General features: G+C 45.4%; 10 protein-coding genes across 10 annotated transcripts; 4 read left to right on the top strand and 6 right to left on the bottom strand.

The window, feature by feature from the left end:
* Window positions 1–1439: 1439 nt before the first annotated feature.
* On the bottom strand, window positions 1440–2187 carry SERLADRAFT_447823 (uncharacterized protein; the record flags this gene model as incomplete). Its single annotated transcript, XM_007316795.1, has 4 exons — window positions 1440–1508; window positions 1614–1823; window positions 1892–2039; window positions 2105–2187. The coding sequence occupies 4 exons, from the start codon at window positions 2185–2187 to the stop codon at window positions 1440–1442; spliced, it is 510 nt and encodes a 169-aa protein (XP_007316857.1).
* Window positions 2188–3090: 903 nt separating this feature from the next.
* On the bottom strand, window positions 3091–3999 carry SERLADRAFT_414615 (uncharacterized protein; the record flags this gene model as incomplete). The annotated part of the gene is made up of 4 exons (XM_007316794.1): window positions 3091–3217; window positions 3272–3755; window positions 3808–3862; window positions 3963–3999. 3 exons carry the CDS (start codon window positions 3809–3811, stop codon window positions 3091–3093), a joined length of 615 nt encoding a protein of 204 aa, XP_007316856.1.
* A 619-nt stretch (window positions 4000–4618) lies between these two features.
* On the bottom strand, window positions 4619–6388 carry SERLADRAFT_436488 (uncharacterized protein; the record flags this gene model as incomplete). Its single annotated transcript, XM_007316793.1, has 7 exons — window positions 4619–5020; window positions 5078–5241; window positions 5297–5554; window positions 5613–5884; window positions 5939–6115; window positions 6170–6284; window positions 6346–6388. The coding sequence occupies 7 exons, from the start codon at window positions 6386–6388 to the stop codon at window positions 4619–4621; spliced, it is 1431 nt and encodes a 476-aa protein (XP_007316855.1).
* A 584-nt stretch (window positions 6389–6972) lies between these two features.
* Window positions 6973–9870, top strand: SERLADRAFT_414614 (uncharacterized protein; the record flags this gene model as incomplete). The annotated part of the gene is made up of 11 exons (XM_007316792.1): window positions 6973–7189; window positions 7231–7332; window positions 7402–7661; window positions 7850–8140; window positions 8197–8281; window positions 8309–8325; window positions 8375–8637; window positions 8680–9404; window positions 9466–9508; window positions 9555–9672; window positions 9735–9870. The coding sequence occupies 11 exons, from the start codon at window positions 6973–6975 to the stop codon at window positions 9798–9800; spliced, it is 2187 nt and encodes a 728-aa protein (XP_007316854.1).
* Window positions 9871–10450: 580 nt separating this feature from the next.
* SERLADRAFT_414613 (uncharacterized protein) lies at window positions 10451–12575 on the top strand (the record flags this gene model as incomplete). Its single annotated transcript, XM_007316791.1, has 9 exons — window positions 10451–10693; window positions 10746–10820; window positions 10890–10944; window positions 11008–11131; window positions 11197–11250; window positions 11316–11542; window positions 11599–11747; window positions 11807–11861; window positions 11932–12575. 9 exons carry the CDS (start codon window positions 10451–10453, stop codon window positions 12351–12353), a joined length of 1404 nt encoding a protein of 467 aa, XP_007316853.1.
* A 656-nt stretch (window positions 12576–13231) lies between these two features.
* SERLADRAFT_463978 (uncharacterized protein) lies at window positions 13232–13959 on the bottom strand (the record flags this gene model as incomplete). Its single annotated transcript, XM_007316790.1, has 2 exons — window positions 13232–13539; window positions 13604–13959. The coding sequence occupies 2 exons, from the start codon at window positions 13663–13665 to the stop codon at window positions 13449–13451; spliced, it is 153 nt and encodes a 50-aa protein (XP_007316852.1).
* A 731-nt stretch (window positions 13960–14690) lies between these two features.
* On the top strand, window positions 14691–16624 carry SERLADRAFT_414612 (uncharacterized protein; the record flags this gene model as incomplete). Its single annotated transcript, XM_007316789.1, has 7 exons — window positions 14691–14980; window positions 15037–15064; window positions 15115–15221; window positions 15282–15809; window positions 15865–16000; window positions 16113–16211; window positions 16304–16624. 7 exons carry the CDS (start codon window positions 14884–14886, stop codon window positions 16437–16439), a joined length of 1131 nt encoding a protein of 376 aa, XP_007316851.1.
* On the bottom strand, window positions 16578–18409 carry SERLADRAFT_463973 (uncharacterized protein; the record flags this gene model as incomplete). The annotated part of the gene is made up of 11 exons (XM_007316788.1): window positions 16578–16845; window positions 16912–17011; window positions 17060–17139; window positions 17194–17325; window positions 17385–17443; window positions 17492–17566; window positions 17623–17837; window positions 17893–17924; window positions 17983–18053; window positions 18105–18303; window positions 18364–18409. The coding sequence occupies 10 exons, from the start codon at window positions 18251–18253 to the stop codon at window positions 16778–16780; spliced, it is 981 nt and encodes a 326-aa protein (XP_007316850.1).
* A 24-nt stretch (window positions 18410–18433) lies between these two features.
* SERLADRAFT_463970 (uncharacterized protein) lies at window positions 18434–20014 on the top strand (the record flags this gene model as incomplete). Its single annotated transcript, XM_007316787.1, has 5 exons — window positions 18434–18698; window positions 18757–18797; window positions 18868–19272; window positions 19337–19478; window positions 19551–20014. The coding sequence occupies 5 exons, from the start codon at window positions 18583–18585 to the stop codon at window positions 19852–19854; spliced, it is 1008 nt and encodes a 335-aa protein (XP_007316849.1).
* Window positions 19990–21825, bottom strand: SERLADRAFT_463960 (uncharacterized protein; the record flags this gene model as incomplete). Its single annotated transcript, XM_007316786.1, has 7 exons — window positions 19990–20365; window positions 20424–20566; window positions 20618–21080; window positions 21147–21329; window positions 21383–21393; window positions 21457–21495; window positions 21554–21825. The coding sequence occupies 7 exons, from the start codon at window positions 21599–21601 to the stop codon at window positions 20197–20199; spliced, it is 1056 nt and encodes a 351-aa protein (XP_007316848.1).

The raw sequence follows: 21825 nt of genomic DNA, 5'->3' as shown, positions 1-21825 counted from the left end.
GGACCATCCTCCCTTGCTTGTGACAAGGGGTCTTTTTCGGGAAATCACTAGATTTGCAAGTACAATGTGAAGGAGCTGTTCCGCTTCCATTGCACGATGTTCGGTACCAAGTGTAGGAGCCGTTCCACTTCCATTACATGATGCCCGGTGCAAGTGCAGGAGCTGCTCCACTCCCATCGCATGATGTCCGATTACCAATGGGCGGCTATGGAATCCAAAATCTGATGTTTTAATAGCACTATACCTTGCCAGATCATACAGCGACGTAAACCGTCTCCAGCATGACTAGTTCAGAGTCCTCGGTGACTTACAGTTGCACAGTTGAGCAGCATCCAAGACACCACCGGCGGACAACAGGGGTGAATAGGAGTTTAGTTTCGAGGATAAGTGGAACCTTGGAGACCCGAAAAGATAAAGAAGCCAAGGACGACTGTTCAGGGGTTATAAACCTGGACAGACCAAACCGATATAGCCGTCTGCTACGGCCGGGAGAAAGTAATAACGCCAGTGGAGCGTGAATGGAAAACTTGTTCAAATATACTCTCTATGGCTAGGTGGAGCAAAGGTGCACCATAAACAAATCTCGACCAGACGGGAGATCAGCGCTGTGGAATAGAACCTTCATTCAAGATAGTTCTTGTACAAAACAGATAACAACTCACCTTGACTTGTTGCGGACATTTCCGAAGACTACGTTACATGTGTAACGGCAGCATATAATCCAGCGAAACTGTCTGGGCATGTAGAGAGAATATCTGCCAAATTGAGGAGTAGAACCAGACATCTTCTATAAACTTGTCCATAAATACTATACTCCCTACGGCTCGGTGGGGAAAAGGTGTACTATAAATGAATCTCGACCAAACGGGAGATCAGGGCTGTGAGATGCTTCGAACCTTCATTCAAGATAGCTCTTTGTACAAAATAAACAACAACTCACCTTTACTTATTCCGGACATTTCCGAAGACTCTACATATAATCCAGTGAAACTGTCTGGGCATATAGAGGGAATATCCAAACGAGAGATAGAACCAGACATCTTCTATAACAGCTCGAGATCTATTGCGAAAGAGTTCAGCTAATCTAGAACGTTTTCAAATATTAGGAGCGCCTGATATTCAGAGGAAAATTCGGCGTGAAGATGAAATAGAACCCACTGAGCTCTCTGAGCTCTGTGGTGAGATATTGGAATGAATAAGAGACATCATGATGGTGACTGATGATGCGGCATGGCGGGGACATATTGTGAGATGTCCATGGTCTCGTTTTGCGAGACTCGTTGTCAAACGACCTAGCCATCTTACTTGACAAATAAACTAGTCTTTATCTGCACATACGTTAGCGATATTCACCTAAATCATCGGCGATACTCACAACGCACCACTCTAATAAGTAGTTGTGCATTGTGGGCTGCCAGGATTTAGGACTGATTCAGAGCTCAAAATCCTTCGTCCGTACGTCTGACAGTCATCAAAGAATTGAGTAAGGTTTTCCCCATCCAGGACATCTTTGCGTTAGCTTACAAAGGATCATAACAATCATATAATAAGGACTGAAATGGGCGAACGAGGTTTCATAGTTTAGCACATGGCTTCACCGACGAAGAAAGTACTTTGATAAGGCCTTCCCGCATATCTGTGCCGATAGGTGTGCTTTTCCTCGAGTTGCTCTTGACGAAAACATGCGTATATCCTCCGACGGCAGCTGGAGAATCTTTTCCTTCCTCGAACACTCCTACTTCATATGTTACCGAGCTCTTTCCAAGACTTTTAACTCTCAAGCCCAAGTTAAGGACCTGCGGGAACGAAAGAGGAGCAAAAAACTACAGGATTTGAGTATTTGTCGGTACAAGTCTACGATTACGAGAAATGATACATTAGCTATGCTCACCTGACAATGTGATGAAACGACCAGTCCAATCTGTGTAGATTGTGAAGGAGAAAGGCCACAGTGCTGAATCAAATATGCATTCACGATTGAATCGAACAAATGATAATAAACTGAATTGTTGATGTGTGAATATTGGTCATTATCGCTCCTTGAGGTGGAGGAAACGCGGCTGAGCCTACGAATGTCCAGTATGACATGAGAGAAAGAGCTAACCAGCGAGTTCTGTAGGACAGAAAGTACCCATAATCAGCACGCTTTCTATGTTTTGACTCTTGTTCGTCCAAACTCCTAGCCATGGCTGTATGATACTAGTAAGAAATGTAGCAATTCCCTAGTTGGGACTTAGACTCGGATGCTTCCGGTATGCACTACACCACGGGCATGGAAAGATAATAAATAGACAAGCCTTACCGGTAGGGTGGTGATTCATGCACAAACATCATCATTTCGTCCGTTTTGGTGGCCTGGCTGGGTCACTTGAAATATTATTAATATATAATTTGTGACAAAAGTTTTGAGTAATAACTGAGATGGTTTGTGACCAGTTTTAGGTTGACATGCTGCTGGTCTTTTGAAAACTAGGTTCGTATTGGCTGGGCTAGTCTCCCTTGCTGACCTAATTCAATATATTGATGATAGTCGATCGATATCTTGTAAATAAGGTCTGCTTCAAAATAACGGTGGCGTGCAGAGTGCCCCCCTTCGGTGTCAATACAGCAAAAACACTAGACTATTGGCTGGGCTGCTGGCAGCCTAAAACTGGCCATAAACCATCTCAGCTGTCACTCAAAAAATTCGTTAAAATATAGTCGATATACCACAAAGTAATATATTAAAAATATTTCAAGTGACCCAGCCAGGCCACCAAAACGGACGAAATGATGATGTTTGTTACGGTGGATGATTGGTTACGGTTCAACTTTCGAGCCCGGCCAATGTCCGGCATAATATTTTTCAAAATCCGATGTACCTTCAGCTATTATATTTGTATTTAGCAAAATTCGAGCAAGGCCTTTGATGGGCGATCAACGAAAATACATTTTAATTAATTTCTTTGATCCAGCGAGTGTGATTTGGGCAAAAGCCAGTGTGATGAGAGATCGAGCGAGCGTGCAATTCAATATGTCAACATAGGATTTCAAGCGTCCAAATACATCAAGAAATTACAAGTATTACACATATACTGACAACCCCTCTCCTCAAGGTAAGATCTCCACCTCACCCGCTTCGATTGTGTTCTGCATGGCTGTGATACCGGCGGAAATAGAAGGACAGCGAGTAAAAACGGCGCGGCTGACAGCGATAACGAGAGGAGAGGTAGACTGCCTGAGAAAATAGAGATGAGACAGTTTCGAAGTCGACGAGTCAAAGGTCACTTACCACGCAGCAAAGATACCAATTCTACGTCCTCTGGTGACCAAATAGAAGGGACCAGCTGTCCCAGCATCAGGAACCTCATAAACCTGGCCGAGGTATGTGCGAGTGATAGCCTGTGAGACATTTGGCACATTACCTCCAGGTGGAGCGGCAGGGGTAGCGAGTGAGCCAAGTGCTGTGGTGAAAAGAGGAGAGCTGGTGGTGATCGGAGAAACTGTCGCATAAGCACTGGCACCCAAAGCAGGAGTAAGCGGAGAAGCGGCGGCACCCAAAGCAGGAGTGCGTGAAGAAGCAGCAGCTGAAGGACCAGATACCACAGTAGAGCTGGCGGCAAGCGACCCTTGAACTATTGAGGAAGATGGGGAAGAGCTGGTGTATATGGGACTTGATGGAGTTGAAGGGCGGGCACTGCCAAGAACAGCGGACATCATGAGCATAGCGTTGCTCCTACTCAAGGTTACGGATGAGAGGAGAGAAAGGAGGATGTCTGGAGGTACACGTAAGTTAGTGCAATAATCAGAAACATGAGAAGGCCTTACTCATAGTTTCTTCCTCGTCGCTGAGGCAATCTTCACTCACGGAGCGTTCAGGCTGCTTGGAAGAGTTTGAACGACCAGGGGGAGGAGATTGAGTCATTGCAATTTGGAAGGAGGAGGTAAGTATGTCTGGATGATAATTGTGAACTCACCCGTACCTTTTATAGCTGTTTGCTTGAGGCAGCATAGACTTACAGCCCATAGTTGACAATTATTGAGATCTACAAACACGGCAGTCTGACAGAGTTGCAGAATTTTCATGCGTGAGAACAATAGCTAAGGTCCAACAAATCAACATCACGTGTGTACTTCACGATCTCGGAATAATCAGCTGTTCAGACAGCACTGTAAATCTTTTCATGCAATTCTGGCGACACATTCTTGAAGAGCTTCGCGTCAACCACATGCTCACGCCAATACAGTAATGCACAGTCAGTTCCAGCTCTTTCTTGTGGTCATATGTCTCATATTAGCCCGCACTAACCAAATGATTCAACGCAAAGCCAAAACAATGGTCTCCGCCGACGCACAATGGAATCCCATTGTACTCACATGCTTGGAAGATCAAGGAGATCTCAAAGAGACTGGAAGGTACAATTCCCATATTAAATTACAAATAAACTCGGTGTGAGTTGCTCCTTACAGCATCTGCACAGTTGTGCATTCCAGAACTCAAGTTCTCGGGCCCAAAGCATGATTCCATAGAAACATTCATTGTTGTATTTAGCTATTCTATGTACAATACAATGATTTGATATCCAAAGTGCATTTCAAGAAAACAAGAAAGACCAGAACACATACTAAAAGGCCTAAGCTAATCCGAGTCGTCTGTCCACTCATACTCAAAATCTGTATCAGCTTCGTCAGATGAGTAGCCCCCGGTGTTCTGTGGTGCATCTCCTACAACGCGCCTCCGTTGCCGGTGGGGTGGAAGCTCCATGACTGGCATGAATTCGGACTCATCCTCCTCATTAGAGTTCACTGAAAGGGCCATCACAGTACGCAACTCCATGTTGTTTGGCTGATCTCGGAACTGCTGGAGTAAGTGTAAATAGATGTCCCATATGTTTTCTCGGCCAACTTGAGGGTAGTTGGCAGCATCCCAGAATGTGCGTGCCTGTAACGAAAAGGCCGGCGGGACCAGATGAAAAACAGGGTGATCGGGTGGTGCATACTTGTCTCGCACTTCTGTTAGATACGGCGGATGCACCTTAACCTGTAGATGTATGTATTATAAGTATATGACAAAGTGGAAATGATACTATGAACTTACAGCAAAATCGCGTGACTCAAAAAGCTCCGGGTTCTTGAAGATATCTACAGGGCGTCCATGAGGTAGTAACTTGTGTGAGTTTCGTCGGGGCTTTGAACCGTTGAACCTCTCAATGAAGCAGTTGAGTTCTTGTTGTATCCAGGGGATAAATACATAGTGGAAGACTAGTCTACAGGTTTGTGTCAGTTGTGGCCGCTTTGCTTAGGTAAATGGATATACGCAACCGTTGAAGAGCATCGTCAGCATCATAAAGGCCCTCGTTGACCCCCCAGTCAAGGAGAGCCTCAAATCCCGGCGCCCAACGTCTTCGAAATTGGCCCCAAAAGATCTCAGGCTTAATGTTCCGGTGAGATCCTTTGAACGTATGTTGCAGGGTCTTGTCTAAAGCCGGGTCTTGCATATGACGAAGTAATGTATGGCCGTTTGCGATACCATTGTTTTCAGTGCCGGGGTCACTTTGTGTGATTAGAGGCATCCCTAGTATAAGTCAGCAATTGGCAGCCAAGCAGTTGAAACACCGGAGAAAGAGACTCACCACCCAATCTCTCCACGACATCACAATACCATCCACATATCAGACGCGGATTATGGTTAGTCCACCAGACTTTGAGCCAGAGTACATAGCCGGAGAAGGGCTCGAGTCCAACGTGAAAAAAAAGCTGAAAGCGTCTCCACTTATCATGCTGGTCAAAACACCACAGTTCATTGACACCTGCTGTCCAGAAATAACTACGCTTCAGCCGGCGTTTTCGACGTCCTTTTACTTCGTCTGGATGGTGTAGATTCATGTAGTCTAGTATTACCTGCCTAGTATACTAACGTCCTTGTGACTGCCACTGTGTGAAAAGTGAAACAACTTACCGAGGCACCATCACCCTTTCCTCTTGTCGCAAAGTCACTCTCATATCGTGTGACCCCTGGTGAGGGAACCGCTCACGAACACGTTCAATGGTAGGCCCCACACTATCAACTGAGTGTGCCTGGCCCCGAGCACTCTTCAAGCCCCAAACCATCCGTTTTTTCTTCAGTAAAGCGAGACTATAGTTAATCAAATGTGTCAGTGTATTGTAGTATTACAGCTAGAAGGCTTACGAAAATGAGTAGCGGTCCGTGTCATAGTAGTCCTTGAGTTTAGTGACAATTTCTGGATTTGTGTATCCATCTGCGACGAATTGTTCCACCAATGGTCGGATTAAAATGTCTGGAGCTGTGAGAAAAGGACAGAAAGTGAGCATTACACCCTTGGAGTGTCGTTTATGCAAGCCTACCAGGGGATACCTTATACCCATTGGTACCTTGAGGGTTAGGCATGGCCTGCAGGGCGTTGACAGTCCTGGATAGTGTTAGCACTTGGCTGATGCACGTGGGGCACTGCAATTTGAACACTCACCTATAGGATGCACAGTCCAATAGTACACTTCCTATTTGATCCACAGCCTGTTCAGTGTAAGCAGTGGAGTCAGTTCTTCAAGTGATCCTATGGGCAGAAAGGATATGGAAGATCCGCTCAATAGACACTTGGATACGCACTTCAGACAAAACCGTAAGGCTAATCAGATCGTGTTTGCACGCAATTCATTTAACCGGTGCCTGCCTCTTCCTCATTTGTTTTCACTGACATTATCTCCGCGAAGATCTCCCATCTCCTCATGTCAATTTGCAATCACCAGCTTTGACATATCCATATTGATCCTTGTCCGCGTGTTGTTCGAGGATGGCCCATTGGTGAGTCGCCAGCCACTCAGATTGGCAAAGTCCTCATTGTTATCTTTGTGCCGAGGAGTTCTCAAATTTGACTCGACTCGACCCGAATCCATTCGGACTACAACTCATCTTCAAGGATCCATATAAACTACACCAGGAATGGGGGGAGAACAGTAAGTAAATTAGCCGCCATGGACTTCACACCCACTATCGAAGGCCCACCAACTAAAAGTTGTCATCGTTGTCGTACAGAATTTGATAAGTCTGTCCGGTTCTTGTATATCAAGGGTAGGGATGGGACCGGTCGCCACTGCTGTTCAGATTGCGTCGAGCATTATCAGCGCAAGCGTGCGGAAACTGGAGAACGTCATGGTCATAGTACCAGTGCAATATCTGGTGAAATTGTCGGTATGTCTGATTGTCTTCTGTAATTCAATGTATATGTTAAGGATCAAATCTAGATTTCACGAAAGTGGCTTCCCGGGCACATGGTGTTGATGCCGACTCGCGCCAGGCTCTTGTCAAGGCTTCTTCGGCCGCACAACGTGGCGGTGAGTAAAATTTCCAGCTCACCTGTGCGTGTTCAAGTTACTTACCAAACACACATTATGAAATCCCAGAACAGTCATTCCCTAGGCAGCATATTGGGGTGGGACATGCTACATCTAGCGTTATGCCTCCCCCTCTTATCCCCTCGTCTGCTAGTGTCAGTGCTGATAGCGTCTCCCAAGCCATAGGATATACTCAGAACCATGCATTCCACGCCCACCACCGCACGAAAATGCTAGCATCAACAGTAGCTCCTCAACGTCAAGTCACAATCCGGATAGCTCTCCATCATGTGAAGGACGAAGGAAAATCTGGAACAGAGCTGGTTGGGGTGAGTCTTTGGGTACTTCAATATTTCAAGGATACTCACATGTACTATTATTTGAGAATATTGAACGAGACATTACAGTACCGCTCTCTATTAAATGTGGCCAACTACGCAACATAGTGATTGAACACCTGAAGCGTTTGTGGGTGGTCTGGTCTTGTGACCATCAGCTGGCACTCGAGTCTTTACAGATGCTGAAGGCTCCATTACTCCTCATTTACGACCCCGAAGAGCCTCATCAATACTCTGAGCGGCTGGTCCTTCACGATTTTTTCTTCCGCACATCAGCAAAGGACAACACGCCCAAGTTTTCACCAAACGTGAAAGTTCCCATCATTCTCTTGGTGTCAAAGGAGGAATTTGAAGATGTCTTGCTATGGAAGGAAGAAGATAGGCATGCCAAAGCACGCTCACGCAATGAAGAGGTTCAGAGCCCCGGAATATCGTCAGACGATGATGATATTGGTGGTCCGATGGACAAGGTTATACATTTTACTTACTTTTACTGCGCTATACTTACAGCAACTGGCCTTACTAGATATTCCTTGCAGCAACACGTGGTGGGAAACGAGCTAGAAAGACTCGTGTGCGAAAGGCGCCAGGCCAATCTTCCATCCCCGCACGTGAGTCGGTATCTGTGCGTTCAAAAGCACCAGTGTCAGAGGAGGTATGCCAATGGCCCTCACATTATTGGAGACGATACTTACCACATGTAGGGTGAATATGACAGTCGTAGTAACAATACACGCAGCACAGCATCAATGTCAAGCCTATTCCACAGCAAACACTCCATCAAGACGTCTGAACTACGCCCCCTCACTCCCTCAAGCTCTAGCAGCCAATCACTGCCCTCAAGACTTTTCTCCAAGGCTGCTACTAATCCCAATATCCCGCCATTCAGCATGCCTGACAAGGCAGTTCTTGAGCGTGTCATGAAGGCACAAGGAGATGTTCGACGCCTAGCAAAGCCGATATGTAAGTCAACCTATATTTCTATCTAAAACATCTATTAACGTGCTAGTGAAGTAAATACGGACATAGGAATCTATGTCCTGTTCCTCGTCCCTTCGATCCCATTCACTGAGCTTCTAAAGAAGCGGGTCCCTTTCGATGTCATGAGCAAGGTCAATTGCCCTCTAGTCACTTTAACAGTTGACTGCAGCTCAAAAGCAATGCTGGGGCCAGCCGGTAGCTTCAAGACATGCCACCCAGCGTCATATGATCTAACTGAAGCTCTGCCAGCAGAGGAAAATATTCTACAGGTAGAGGCTATAGTAGCAAAACGTTGCTTTTACAGAGAAACAGTACAGGGAGCCGAAAAGAGTGGTACACCATCAAGTCCTTCAGGCGGGCGCAAACGACTGGCCATCAAGGATGAGCTAATGAAGATGCTCGACGAGGCTAACTGCCTTTACTGGGCAACAAGCCTGTTGGCTTTAGTTTATAACTTCGTCGACGACAAGCTTATTCGAAGGCCCCTTGACTGTCCTCCCCCGGCAATCCCCCGACTTCGAGTCGTCCACGCCGCTTTGGCCATCCCCCAAGACAGCAGAGAGTTGCGTAATGCCGTTTATCTTCTCGAGGAGAAGATAAACGGTAACTTCGTGAAGTATATCAATAACAATAGTGCAGCTCCTCGGCACAAACTTGCTCCGCCTGAACTGGAGATTGCAACCTTCCTATGCTTCGCACAACACACTCAATATCATTTCTCGCAAGGCCTTGTGTTCATCTCAGATTTTCAAGGTAAGTTAATATAAGCTAGTCTCTTTTGCTTTCCTTTTCGTACTTACATTTGACTTGTCAGGGTCCGGTGGAATATTGACTGACTGCCAGGTTATCACTACCAAGTAAGGCTCTATTACCTCCATGTGGTTGGTTCTCATCCTTTCCCAGAGACTTTGCCGATAATTTTGGCGAAGGAAACTGGACGGCGACGTTAGACAACTTCCCCTTGTTGCACAAATGCAACCAGTATTGTGTATATTTCGGACTCCCTTCCTTGCAGACAGCAGTATGTTTTCTTTTTCTGATGGATCCTTTCTACTACATCTCATGTCACCTCTTTTTTCACAGAGTTCGGCTACAAAGATGAGAACATCACAAGAGATTGACATCATGTCCAGTCGTGTTCGTGGCTGAGAGGGATTTTTTTTTACATGACATGTACTTACTGTATCGCTTGAAATCCTATGTTGACATGTTGAATTGCACGCTCGCTCGATCTCTCATCACACTGGCTTTTGCCCAAATCACACTCGCTGGATCAAAGAAATTAATTAAAATGTATTTTCGTTGATCGCCCATCAAAGGCCTTGCTCGAATTTTGCTAAATACAAATATAATAGCTGAAGGTACATCGGATTTTGAAAAATATTATGCCGGACATTGGCCGGGCTCGAAAGTTGAGCCGTAACCAATCATCCACCGTAGTTTGTGCATGAATCACCACCCTATAGGCCTACCGGCTTGTCTGTTAGTTATCCTTCCATGCCCGCGGTGACTAGTAATAAGAATGACAGCTCATAGGCTATCAAAGTGGTTATTGATCACTGCGAAGTAATTATATACAAAATCAAAATCGTTTTGATCCCTTGCTCCGACTACTGACATTATTGATACACTCATCTTGAGGCTCGATAGACTCTGACTTTGTATCAGCGCTATATCGGCCGTCATAGTAATATCATTGACATGCCAGGTTGCTGCGTCGGAATGGTAACCAAATAATCAGATCCTCCTGTACACCTTAAAGCGCTGACAAAGCGGAGCCTTCAATCCTACACATAACCATGACCTCCCCTCTGCGTGCCCTCCTTAAAATCATATCTGATTCAGTGGATGCAATCGAACGTAGTTGTGAAGAGCGGGGTGCTGTTTTTCCGTCCCTCGATGATGCATATTCACCAGAGAAAGAAAGAGCGGTGCAAGGTGCTGCAGTGGAACAGGCGGCCACTCTGATCACTTCCGCTGCCTACCAGCTGATTGCAGCAGTTCAACAACCACAGACCTCAATATTCGCCGCAATGGGCTCGGTATATATATTGCTTCCTTTAAGGTCTCCGCAAACGTTGATCATAACTCCAGTATTATCTTCCTGTAAGTCTCAGAGCAGCGATAGAAACCAATACAGTCGAAATTCTTCGTGAAGCTGGGCCGCAAGTAAGTCTGATGATATTATGATCGATGTTTCTGATCTAGTCTCATATCGTGTTTGTATGTGTGCCATAGGGACTACACGTCAAGGATATCGCAAGTAAGGCCAACGTTGACTCTACTAAACTCTGTAAGCACAATGTCAATCTGTGATATCCTTAATTGAAGATATATCTGCGGTCGCATCATCCAGCGCGATTTTTGCGGTATCTTGCCACGTACCATATCTTCAAGGAGGTTGCACCAGATGTCTTTGTCAACAATCGCTTGTCATCTGTCTGCGATACGGGGAAGTCTGTCTCAGAGCTATTCGAAAAGTTAGTTCTCCCTTCAGTTTAAATACTTCAAAGATCTCAATTGAGGATAAATACGATTGCGGCAGGCCTCTGGAAAAGCACCATGGTACTAACGGATTATCAGCACTGATCGGTCATTGGTGTGCCTTCCTCTTTTGTAGTGCTTCGCTCATTTATTGACCAATTTGCTGCATGTTGAAAATAGCACAGACGAAGACTACAAAGGTGCAGGATATGCTGTTGAACATTTACAGGATTCAAAGACAGCTTTCGACGACGGACCTATTAATACCCCTATGATGCGAGCATTTAATTATGATAAGGGAGTCTGGTCTTGGTTCGAACAACCATTCAACACCTTGCGATTCAAGCGATTCGGTGTTGCTATGGATGGTGTCAACAGCGTTCAACCAGTAGAATCCATCCTTAAAGGTTCGTAACACCCCACCAGTCACTGCAGAGATATATTAAAGGGAGGACATTGTTAGGTTTTGCTTGGGACTCATTAGTGCCTGGAGATGTAGTAGTGGATGTCGGCGGAGGGATAGGGGTTTCGAGTCTGACTTTGGCAAAGAATTACCCTAATTTGAAGTACATCGTGCAAGATAGGCCCTCGGTAGTTGTAGAAGGCCAGAAGGTACGTTTTGCATAGCTTATTAGTCCTTCAAAGCACGTTCAACACTTCCCCTCTGGTAGCATTGCGAGCAGATATTTCCAGAAGCGCTGAAAACTGGGTGTATCGAATATCAGTGTGAGACCATCCATGCCTTCTTGCTTCGCGATAAAAGTTTCCTGACAATGAGCACACTATCACTATACAGCACATGACTTTTTTGACGTACAGCCCAGGAACGATGTGAAAGTCTTTGTGCTCAAGCAAATCATGCACGACTGGTCCGACGAATATATCACCCGCATTCTTCGACGTCTTCGTGCTGCTGCAAGTTCGGAGACGAAGCTACTGGTGATCGACAGCATAATACCATATTCGTGCCCGGACGAAACTACAGTCGGCGACTTCAAGTTTCGTTCTCCTCCTGAGCCTCTTCTCGCAAATATGGGGGCTGCTAATATCGCACCTTACATCGTTGATCTTTCGATGTACGTGCACTTCAATGCGATGGAGAGGACCTTGGTGCAGATTGTGAATCTGTTGAACGAGGCGGGTTGGAAGTTGGTTCAGGTGAACACTACAGATAACATAGGAAGTCACCTGCCTCATATGGTAGCCATACCAGTGTAGTCTTAAAATTGTGCTGCAGATCTCGTAAATTATCAACCTCCTCTCTGAGTAAAGAGTATGATATAATTTCACTGGATAAATTTTCCCTGGCCAATCCATGTTGTATGCTCGCTGAATTGCTCTGTTAGCCATTGCATAGGGACATCATAGAAGCTTGATGTGATAAGTTATGTTGTTTGTAGAATAGATAAAAAATCATTAATTAAACTCTGCCTTACCATTATCTTCGACGAACTAATCAGGACTGGACCAGGACCAGATGATTATAATATGTCTTGGACGAAGAGAGCATTAATAGGAACTAACGAAAATACTCAACTGATTTCCATACGCTCTCTCTCTTGCAGAGCGAATAATACAAACATAGAAACCTGGTCGCCTCCCACGAACATACTCGCACACCGATGCTTCGGGCGATTGTGATGCGAATGAGGTTACAGCGATCGCAGCCAAAGACCTAAAATAAGATAGCACTAATCGAATAATAATCTCAAAAGCCAATGCATGAATCATACAGCCAGCGATTCACCTTCAAACGGTCCCCATGTGCCCGTATAACTTAGGGGGTCTGGGTTAAACGTACTACATGAGCTTATGGAAGTAGCGTATCTCCCTATAGCTATGCATAGTGAACCTACCACATACATCTACACGAGTATTCGGAGGACATTAAGTAAACAAAAAAACTGAGGGTGATAGTTATCACCTTGGAGTTATGGACAGCTTGCACCTAGTGTGTCACCCACCACCTCTATCAGGAATGCTGTAGAATATAGAATAATGTTTCAGCATATGTTCTATGCCCGGCGAGAATTACATCCGATTACCTCGAAAGTGACAACACTCCCTTGCTTATCGGCAAAACGTGGTAGTTTCTGCGTGGCGTAAACGTCTAAACCCTCGGTCTGAGTATCCATTCACCGCGAAGAAAGAAAAATCATGTAGGTCACGACAAGTTCGGGTATTATGTCAAATTACATGCAGCGTAAGTCAGGGATCATAAAACGAGTTACAACAGCAGCCAGTCTTGTTGAGCATCATGATGAAGTTCGACAAGTCGCATATCTGTAAGTGAATTATTTTGATGAAACAACGTTAGGGAAAGTGCCACAGAAAGTCGTCTGTGCTTGACCAATCCAAAACAATGACGAAGCGCGTGACATCCTTATTCTTCAGCGGGACACCCCTAAAAAGAGCGTTCGTGTGAGTCAAGTAAGTACATTGCACGCCTGAAGGAAATGACCACTAACATGCTACAAAGTTCTTCATGTGGGAAAGCTCTTCGTAACCTCAGAACACAACAAAAATGCATGTCATATCTATGATTAGGTATTGTAGTCAAATGAAGTAGTAGTCCTTAAGATGGACGGTAACCTTGATGTTAATAATGTGTATTTCGATGTCGACCAGGAGTGATTGGGTCGGGAACGGGGACTGGGGATCGGTGCTTGGTGCAGACGGATGAAATGAGCATGATCGTCATAAGTCACAAACAAACCTCAGTTGCTCTCGACACTGGGATTGTATCCCAGAGTGACCATATGCATCAACTCATTCACCGGGGATAATCACTACCACAACAGAAATTGCGAACCTTTCTGCGGTCAACATAGGAAGATAGATTCGGGACCACTTACATTCACTGCCTTATATCCATCCTGCAAGGGCGGATATTCCAGAGGTGCTAACAGGGGCGAAACGTTGTTGGTACGACATGAAAGCATGTAGGAAACAGGCTGACATCGCTGATAGCCCAAAATTAAGAGAAGACCTTTTCTTAGAGGCATCCGCACTGTAAAGCAGGCGACGACGACCACATCGGCCGCTGCGGACATTGGATGAGTACGCAACACGTATACCATTTGCTTTCTTACCCAGGTGTCGAAGTGCGAGCAAAGCTTTGTGCTGTCCAGTGTTGCAGCTCAACCTCCAAACTCAAGTTGAGGAGTAAACGCAAGGATAAACGCCGTCAATGCTTCAGTTTAGCTGAATAGGGCTGATACGCCATAGGCATCTGTGTTTATGAGTTTACAACGCCGCCGTAGCACAATGGCAGTGCGTTGCCTTCCTATGATCTAGGCAAAGGTTGTGGGTTCGACCCCCATCGTCGGTAGAGGTTAACTTTTTGTCTAGTTTAGCCTCCTATTTTCTCAGCACACATTGTACCATTTTTAGTGCTTTATTTTAAGTTCTTGTCTCAGCAAAGTATAGGTGTTGTAAAGACTTTGAATATTTTTATCATGAGATTGATGCCATCCTTGGGCTGAAGACTGCTACAGCGATGGCCGTCGTGAGATATCAGAGATTGGGGTACTCGTGTTTCATGTCTTGGCGAACACGCTCCAAATGCATGCTGTGGAAACCTTCCTATCGATCATTTATTTGCTGCGCCGCATCGTTACAGCGACTGGAGGTTTACATACTCAAACTCACTGAAGACGCCATCACGATATCACGATAACATCAAATACAAGTCTCAGATCATCTTCTTGACGCGCGCTTTTTATTTTCTTGCCTCTTACCTTCCAACATGTCTTCATCTGTCGTAGATGCTGCCTTCCCTTTTGCATCGCTCAATCTTCCATCGCCAGAAGAATACAGAAAACGCAAAGTAGCACTTATCTCAGGTAATTTGCGTCCAGTGAACACGGTTTCTGTTTACCAATACATGCTTTGTGACTAGGGATAACCGGGCAGGATGGATCTTATCTGTAAGTTGTCCTAACACTCAGTCTAGACATTTAATCGATGTCCATCGCAGTACCGAACTTTTGCTCTCGAAGGGATATGAAGTACACGGAATAATTCGTCGCTCATCCAGTTTCAACACTGGTCGTCTGCAGCACCTCTATGCAGATGAACATGAACGTGAGTTTATTTCACTGTTCATCGCCTCTGTTCTCGATGATCTCATCGACCAAACCACAGGACCCATCAAATTGAAGATGCACTACGGTGATCTGAGCGATAGTACCAATCTCGTCTACATCATTGCCCAGGTGAAACCCTCAGAAATCTACAATCTCGGCGCCCAATCACACGTCAAAGTGTCTTTCGAGATGGCCGAATACACGGGAGATGTGGATGGTCTGGGAACGCTCCGTCTCCTCGACGCTATCCGTACTTGTGGTCTCGAAAAGCATATCCGTTTCTATCAGGCCTCTACATCTGAGCTCTATGGTAAAGTTGTTGAGACTCCTCAGAGCGAAACCACTCCTTTCTACCCTCGATCGCCCTACGGTGTTGCTAAGCTCTACGCATACTGGATCACGGTCAACTACAGAGAAGCGTACGGCATGTATGCGTGCAATGGTATCCTGTTTAATCATGAAAGTCCACGTCGAGGCAGGACTTTCGTCACGCGAAAAATTTCGCGCGCTGTCGCAGATATTTCCTTGGGCAAGCAGTCGTGCTTGTACCTCGGAAACATAGATGCTCAGCGTGATTGGGGACATGGTGAGCCTTTTCCGTCAAAGTGATACAGGGCATTCGGACTGATGAGTTGGGATAGCTCGCGATTACGTTGAAGGGATGTGGCGCATGTTGCAACAACCTGCACCCGAAGACTTTGTGTTGGCGACGGGTGAAACACATCCGGTACGTGAATACGTCGAAAAGGCATTTGGCGTACTCGACATCCAGATCCAGTTAGTAATCTCTTCGTGTTATATTGAAAGCCATTGTTGACTTGAAGTTCCTTTCGCTGTTCTTTAACATCGCTCGATCTTTTATCACATTACATTATTTCTTTCTAATCAGATGGAGAGGTACTGGCACTGACGAAGAAGGTGTTGATGTCAAGACTGGAAAGACTGTCGTCAAAGTTGATCCCAGATATTTCAGACCAGCTGAAGTAGAGTGCGTCTATCTACTATTCATATGTGATCAAGTTGACTTAGTTTCCTTGTCCCTTTTTATGTCCATTTCACTATCCCTATGGATACTTGCAGACTTCTGCTTGGGAACCCTGCTAAAGCTGAGCGCCTTCTTGGGTGGAAGCGCAAAGTCGATTTTGATTCCCTCGTAAAGGAGATGGTTGAGGCAGATCTTCTGGCTTCAAAGAGTCTTGTTGAGGACCAGAACTAAACATGCGATCCTTAATGGGTTGTCATCATAACTCCAGTCGCACGTTGATTGGAGCGAAAAGAGGGGCATATTCTCGACCGTTGTTACCTTTTTCTTGTTGTTGTCAGCTTCAGTGCCGACCTATTCCCCTGAAAGTAGTTGGTGTACGTATAAGTGATAAGATAATTCATGGATTTACAACTGTAGAACGACTGTCTGTTGAGATTTCTTCAAGGTAGTCGCTGAATGTTACTAGTATCGAACCACGGAGTACAAAATCAGGATGATTCATACAACACGCAATACAATTGGTCTACGAAATGTACTTCTTCATAAATCGATTTGGCTCGAAGACACCGTTAGTTGGTCTTCCCTGTCCTGGCATTGTTATAGTTCTGCAAGAACCATTGGACAGTTGAGTCGAGAGCTAGGGAAAATATGATGATACTGATGAGCGCATAGATTTGACAATCAAGATGAGGAGAGTACGGACCTTTGTCGAAAGGAGTAAACGTGAAACCTCCCATAAGCCCAAGAAGCTTGGCGTTTGATGCTGGCTTGCGGAATTGCCCATCTGCGCGAGTTGTATCGAACTACAGGCCATTTAGCTCACTAAAGCATATGAAAGTAGATTTTCATACGGAATATTCTCCGGTGAAACCGACTGCTTTGACAATAGCATCTGCGACCTCTTTTATGCTGACCTCCTCGTTTTCGCCAACTGTCATGAAGTATGTCAGAGCTTACAACGATTGACTTAGCAAAAAAGACGCACCCGAGAGAATAACAGGCTCAACATCATCGTATTCGCGAAGCTGCCAGATGAATAGTTTCGCCAAATCATGAGAGTAGATGAACTGTCGGAGGGGCTTTCCTGTACCAGACACGACAAAGGGAGTACCATTCTCTGAAAGCGATGGAGGGTAAGCATTCTTGCTGTAGATTAGGAAAGGCATTCGGACATACTCTTCGCGAGGTAACATTTATGGATCAAGCCTGGGATGACATGCGAGTCCTCTAGATCGCTGCGATACGAATTAGCCCAGTGTAAATAAATATAATCAGACACTCACAAGTTATCGTGTGGACCGAAGACATTGGTCGGAATCGCAGATGTGAAGTTGCATCCAAATTCTTCCTGGTATGCACTAATTGAGGGATGGATGGTTAACAACAGTTACTGATCAGAGGGACATAAATTCACTGATTCTGAACATCCACCATCCGCTTCGCATGGGCATAGCCAAAGTTACTTTCGTGGGGTGGTCCGCTATGGATTTTGTTTTCGTCAAGTGGATATTCAACCTTGTCGGGGAAAACGCAAGTGGAGAGGCAGGAAATGACCTTTTGGGTGTTGAATTTGTACGATGTGTGGAGGACATTGTCGTTGATCAGGATGTTGTCTCGCAAGAACGTTAGCTGTAATACATTAGTTAGGTGAGCTAATCGAGAGCCAAAGAAGCAAAAATCTTACTTTGTATTTCATGTTCTTGAAAAGCCCTCCGACTAGGTTGATGATATATCAGCATGATGTCAATCATGATAGTATGATAAGATAATGTACCGAGAGCAGCCAAATGGATAACATGAGTTGGCTTGTATTTCTCGAACAACTTCTTTGTCTCCTCCGGGTCCCTACGGGCGATGTTGGTGCGATCTGACTAGATAGAATCTCAATAAGCTCACCTGAGATCTGCCTCGCGAGAATTTGCGAATATCCAAGTCTCATTTGGTCTCTTTCCAAACCGAGATCCCTCTGGTTCAGTGTCGATGATATGTTGGATGGCTTTTCCTACGAGGCCAGTGCCTCCAGTCACGAGAATCACGGTGGCCATGGATGATCAAAGTACAAGCTAAGGTTTTAGTGTCTTGTTTGCTATAAACGCTATGATAACAATGATAAGAGTGCGTTCTGCGAATCAAAACTTGAAGCTTGAGTACGCACGTTGCACTGATTAGATTGTATCTGAGTAAGGAAACCGACAAAAACCGAATGTAAGTGTCTATTTATTCCCACCTTCCTTTCCCACTTGCTCATGAAAAGTCACAAGCGCTACTCAATACATAGCTCTTCATTATCCGCACACAGCGGTAGCCCTCAGTGAAATCCTCACAAGGTCATAGCGCTCTCTGCGACAAGCAGATTCCATTAACATCGATTATCATGGATGGCCAGAAGATAGCAAAAGAGGTTTATGGCCTGGCGCACTCGAAAGAACCGGTCGCTCCACTCGTGAAAGAGGCGCTGGATGTTATTGATCAGGTGTTGGACCATTATGGGTGAGTTTCATGTCGAAACATAAATGTAGTGGTAAGCTTATGGAGGGGTTTGATGAAGACAGGAGCACATATCATTGAGCTTCAATGGAGGAAAGGATTGTACGTAAAATGCTACTGAACACTGACCAAGGAGACACTGAGCAAGTTTGGCTATTCATCTCATCATTAGGTACAGTCTTGCTGCACCTGTATGCAGCAGCCCTAGCCCACCGTGTGGGAGCTTCACAGGGGCTAAAGCCAGTCCCCGCGATCTACATTCCCGTCCCATCACCATTCCCGGAGCTTGAAGTGTTCATTACAGAGACTTCTAGGCTTTATGGTCTCGACCTATATACTTGTGCCCCATCTTCAGATGCCTCAAACCGGCTTCCCGTGGAAAGCGTCACTCCAGGCATACCCGGTACACCTTCGGGTCTTACTAATGGCAACGGCCATATCAAGGACCCCTTGTCACAGCCTGTTGGCATGTCGCGGGGAGGTGAAGGAATGAGGAGGGCATTAGCCATTTACAAAGAGAGACTTCCTCACATTCAAGCTATCTTGATTGGGACTCGGCGAAGCGATCCACATGGTGGTATGTCTCTATCAAAGCATATACCGTTTTTGTTGCGAATTCAACCTATTCTCTTGTCTGCTAGCTACACTCTCACACCGCAATATGACGGACCCTGGTTGGCCCGTATTCGAGCGCATCAACCCCATCATAAACTGGTCGTACTCTGATATTTGGGCCTTCCTGAAGGCACTCGATATCCCATATTGTAACCTGTATGATCAAGGGTAAGCCTTATTTCCCACCGATATGTTGCACTTCGTCGGTCTTTCGGGAGTCTGACAAAAGTATTGCTTCAGGTTCACATCACTCGGATCGACATACAATACTTATCCTAACCCTGCGCTCCTTATTCCTGTCTCGGGTACCCCGTCAGGCAACTCCTCTCTCCCGTCCTTCACGATCATCGCCGCCGACCCGAGTACAATCTGTTTCACCGAATCGAGTCACGTATCCGCAGTTCCGCTTGCTATGAATGGCCACACAAACCACGCAGATTCATCTAATCAGCCTCGGTACAAGCCAGCTTATGAGCTCGTTGATGGAAGTCTGGAACGTGCCGGAAGAAGTTCAGCTACTACAGCATTTGCGTCTCATTGTTGAATATCTTCTATTTGGTTGTACCTGTTATCTTTCGAAAGTATCACGATTGTTTGTAATAAGATAAGAAGCCTGTTAGAAGCACCTGTTGTATGTATTGTGTGGTCTTAGTTGTCTCTGTAACTTCGAGTTTATCTGCACTTTCAATATCATTCATATTCCTGTAGTGTGCAAGGCCGGCTTCTGTCGTTATTAAATTACTTGTCTGCAGTACAGTGGGTATCAAAGAACGTTGGACAGCATGTTCATAGTTCAGGCAATGCTGATACAAAACAAAGAGACATCATCTGGCGGCGTCAAACAGCTGTTTGTCACCTGGAGACCATAACCACATCAGAAATTCATCTACTCGGGCTTCGTAGAGTCATTCTGCGATTCTATATCGTCCAACGGCACCCGTTCATACTTTGATCCATCTCGCTCCCCAGATTTGGGCGTTCGAGATTCCATGTGCTTTACCCAAGTGTAGTAGATCGAACCACCTAAAATAATAGCTATCGAAGATGCACGGCCACTAGCGGATTGCACTGATAAGAAAGAATGTGTCAAGCTAAAACAAGGAAAGGACGCACGAAGTGATGATATCATGGAACAGCCACATTCCCAAAAGCGAGGCTGCCACACCACGTACCGCAGATGAAACCATGTGCGTTATTGGAGACGTAACTTTGATGGACAACAAACTTGCGATACTCATCAGGAAACCCAGAATACCCTGAGTATCACTTCAGTGCGTGGTTGGTTGCGAGGGTGCGGATGGACTTACGGTGATTAATGATCCCCACATAAAGGTTTGTAAGGGGGTGAGCTCTCCTTCTGCTGTGATGAAGGTGGATGGTGTGAACAATAGTTCCATGACCGATGGAAGTTCTCCCATAATCACCATTATTGGTGCCAACACCAAAATGCTCAGTAGATTGGTGTACCAAGAGAGATGCAGTGCGCTACCCTTGACGACATCTAAACTTTTTTTGATAACAACAGAGTGCAAGGCAGTAATAGCAGAGCTTGCAACACCGAAAGAAACACCAATGACCGAGATGGGTGTGCCGTCAAGGAACACACCAACAAAGAACCCAAGGGTAACGATCGAACAGGAAACCAAAATCCGCAGTGATGGACGCGACTGAAGGAGGAAGTAGGACGTGCAGACTGTGAAAGGGAGTACAAGCCCTCTGGCAACTTGGTAGAACGACGCATCGACATATTTGAGAGTATAGTTACTGAAACTGTTGTTTTAATAATATAGTCAGCTATTCCTAATTTTTTCTGCTGAGAAAGAAATGGCAAGATACCTGAGACCGACAACATTCAGACCAACCATCGGTGCCAAGCCTTTGAATAATTGCATGTCGATATATAATGGGACTTGCAATAATCCAGTCGCATGCGAGATAAGGAATAGTATGACGGCGATTAGAAGCTGAGTGAGGAGAAAAAATAGTGGTGCAGCGGTTGTTTTTAGGACCCATTTGTTACTATCAACCAAGTCAACCTTAGATGGGATGGGGGCTCGAGGAGAGGCACTTACGCCATAACCATCTTTCAAAGGAGAGTATTATCAGTACTGTGGATTGTAATTGAATGTTAAAATAAACTACACACCGCTAATGCAGCTACGAGATAGAATGTGACGGTCCCTGTCTAATCATTGTAGTCGCTCAGTGATATGACCCGGGCGATATGATGGAATTAGGCTCACCACAAGCATCTTACTATTCTGTGCTTTTGCAGCATGTTGAAGGGGCATTTTTCGGACGTTTGATGGAACAGCAACAGCAGCTTTTTCTAAGAGTGAAATCTGGTTTGATGTTGGGTTGTCGCTATCGGCTCTAGTAAGCTGGGCCTGTTTCTTGACCTCCGTATACAGTGATGCTCTAGAATTAAGATAAGGCGGAGAATCCAAGTGTCAGCTCCAAATATTAGAAAGGGGAAGAACGAAGAAAAATTCACAGGAATCCCGTACTTTACGGT

Source organism: Serpula lacrymans (assembly GCF_000218685.1).
Source record: "Serpula lacrymans var. lacrymans S7.9 unplaced genomic scaffold SERLAscaffold_5, whole genome shotgun sequence".
Taxonomy (NCBI): Eukaryota; Fungi; Basidiomycota; class Agaricomycetes; order Boletales; family Serpulaceae; genus Serpula; species Serpula lacrymans.
The sequence above is the reverse complement of the archived record's forward strand: the minus strand, read 5'-3'. Positions and strand labels throughout refer to the sequence as shown.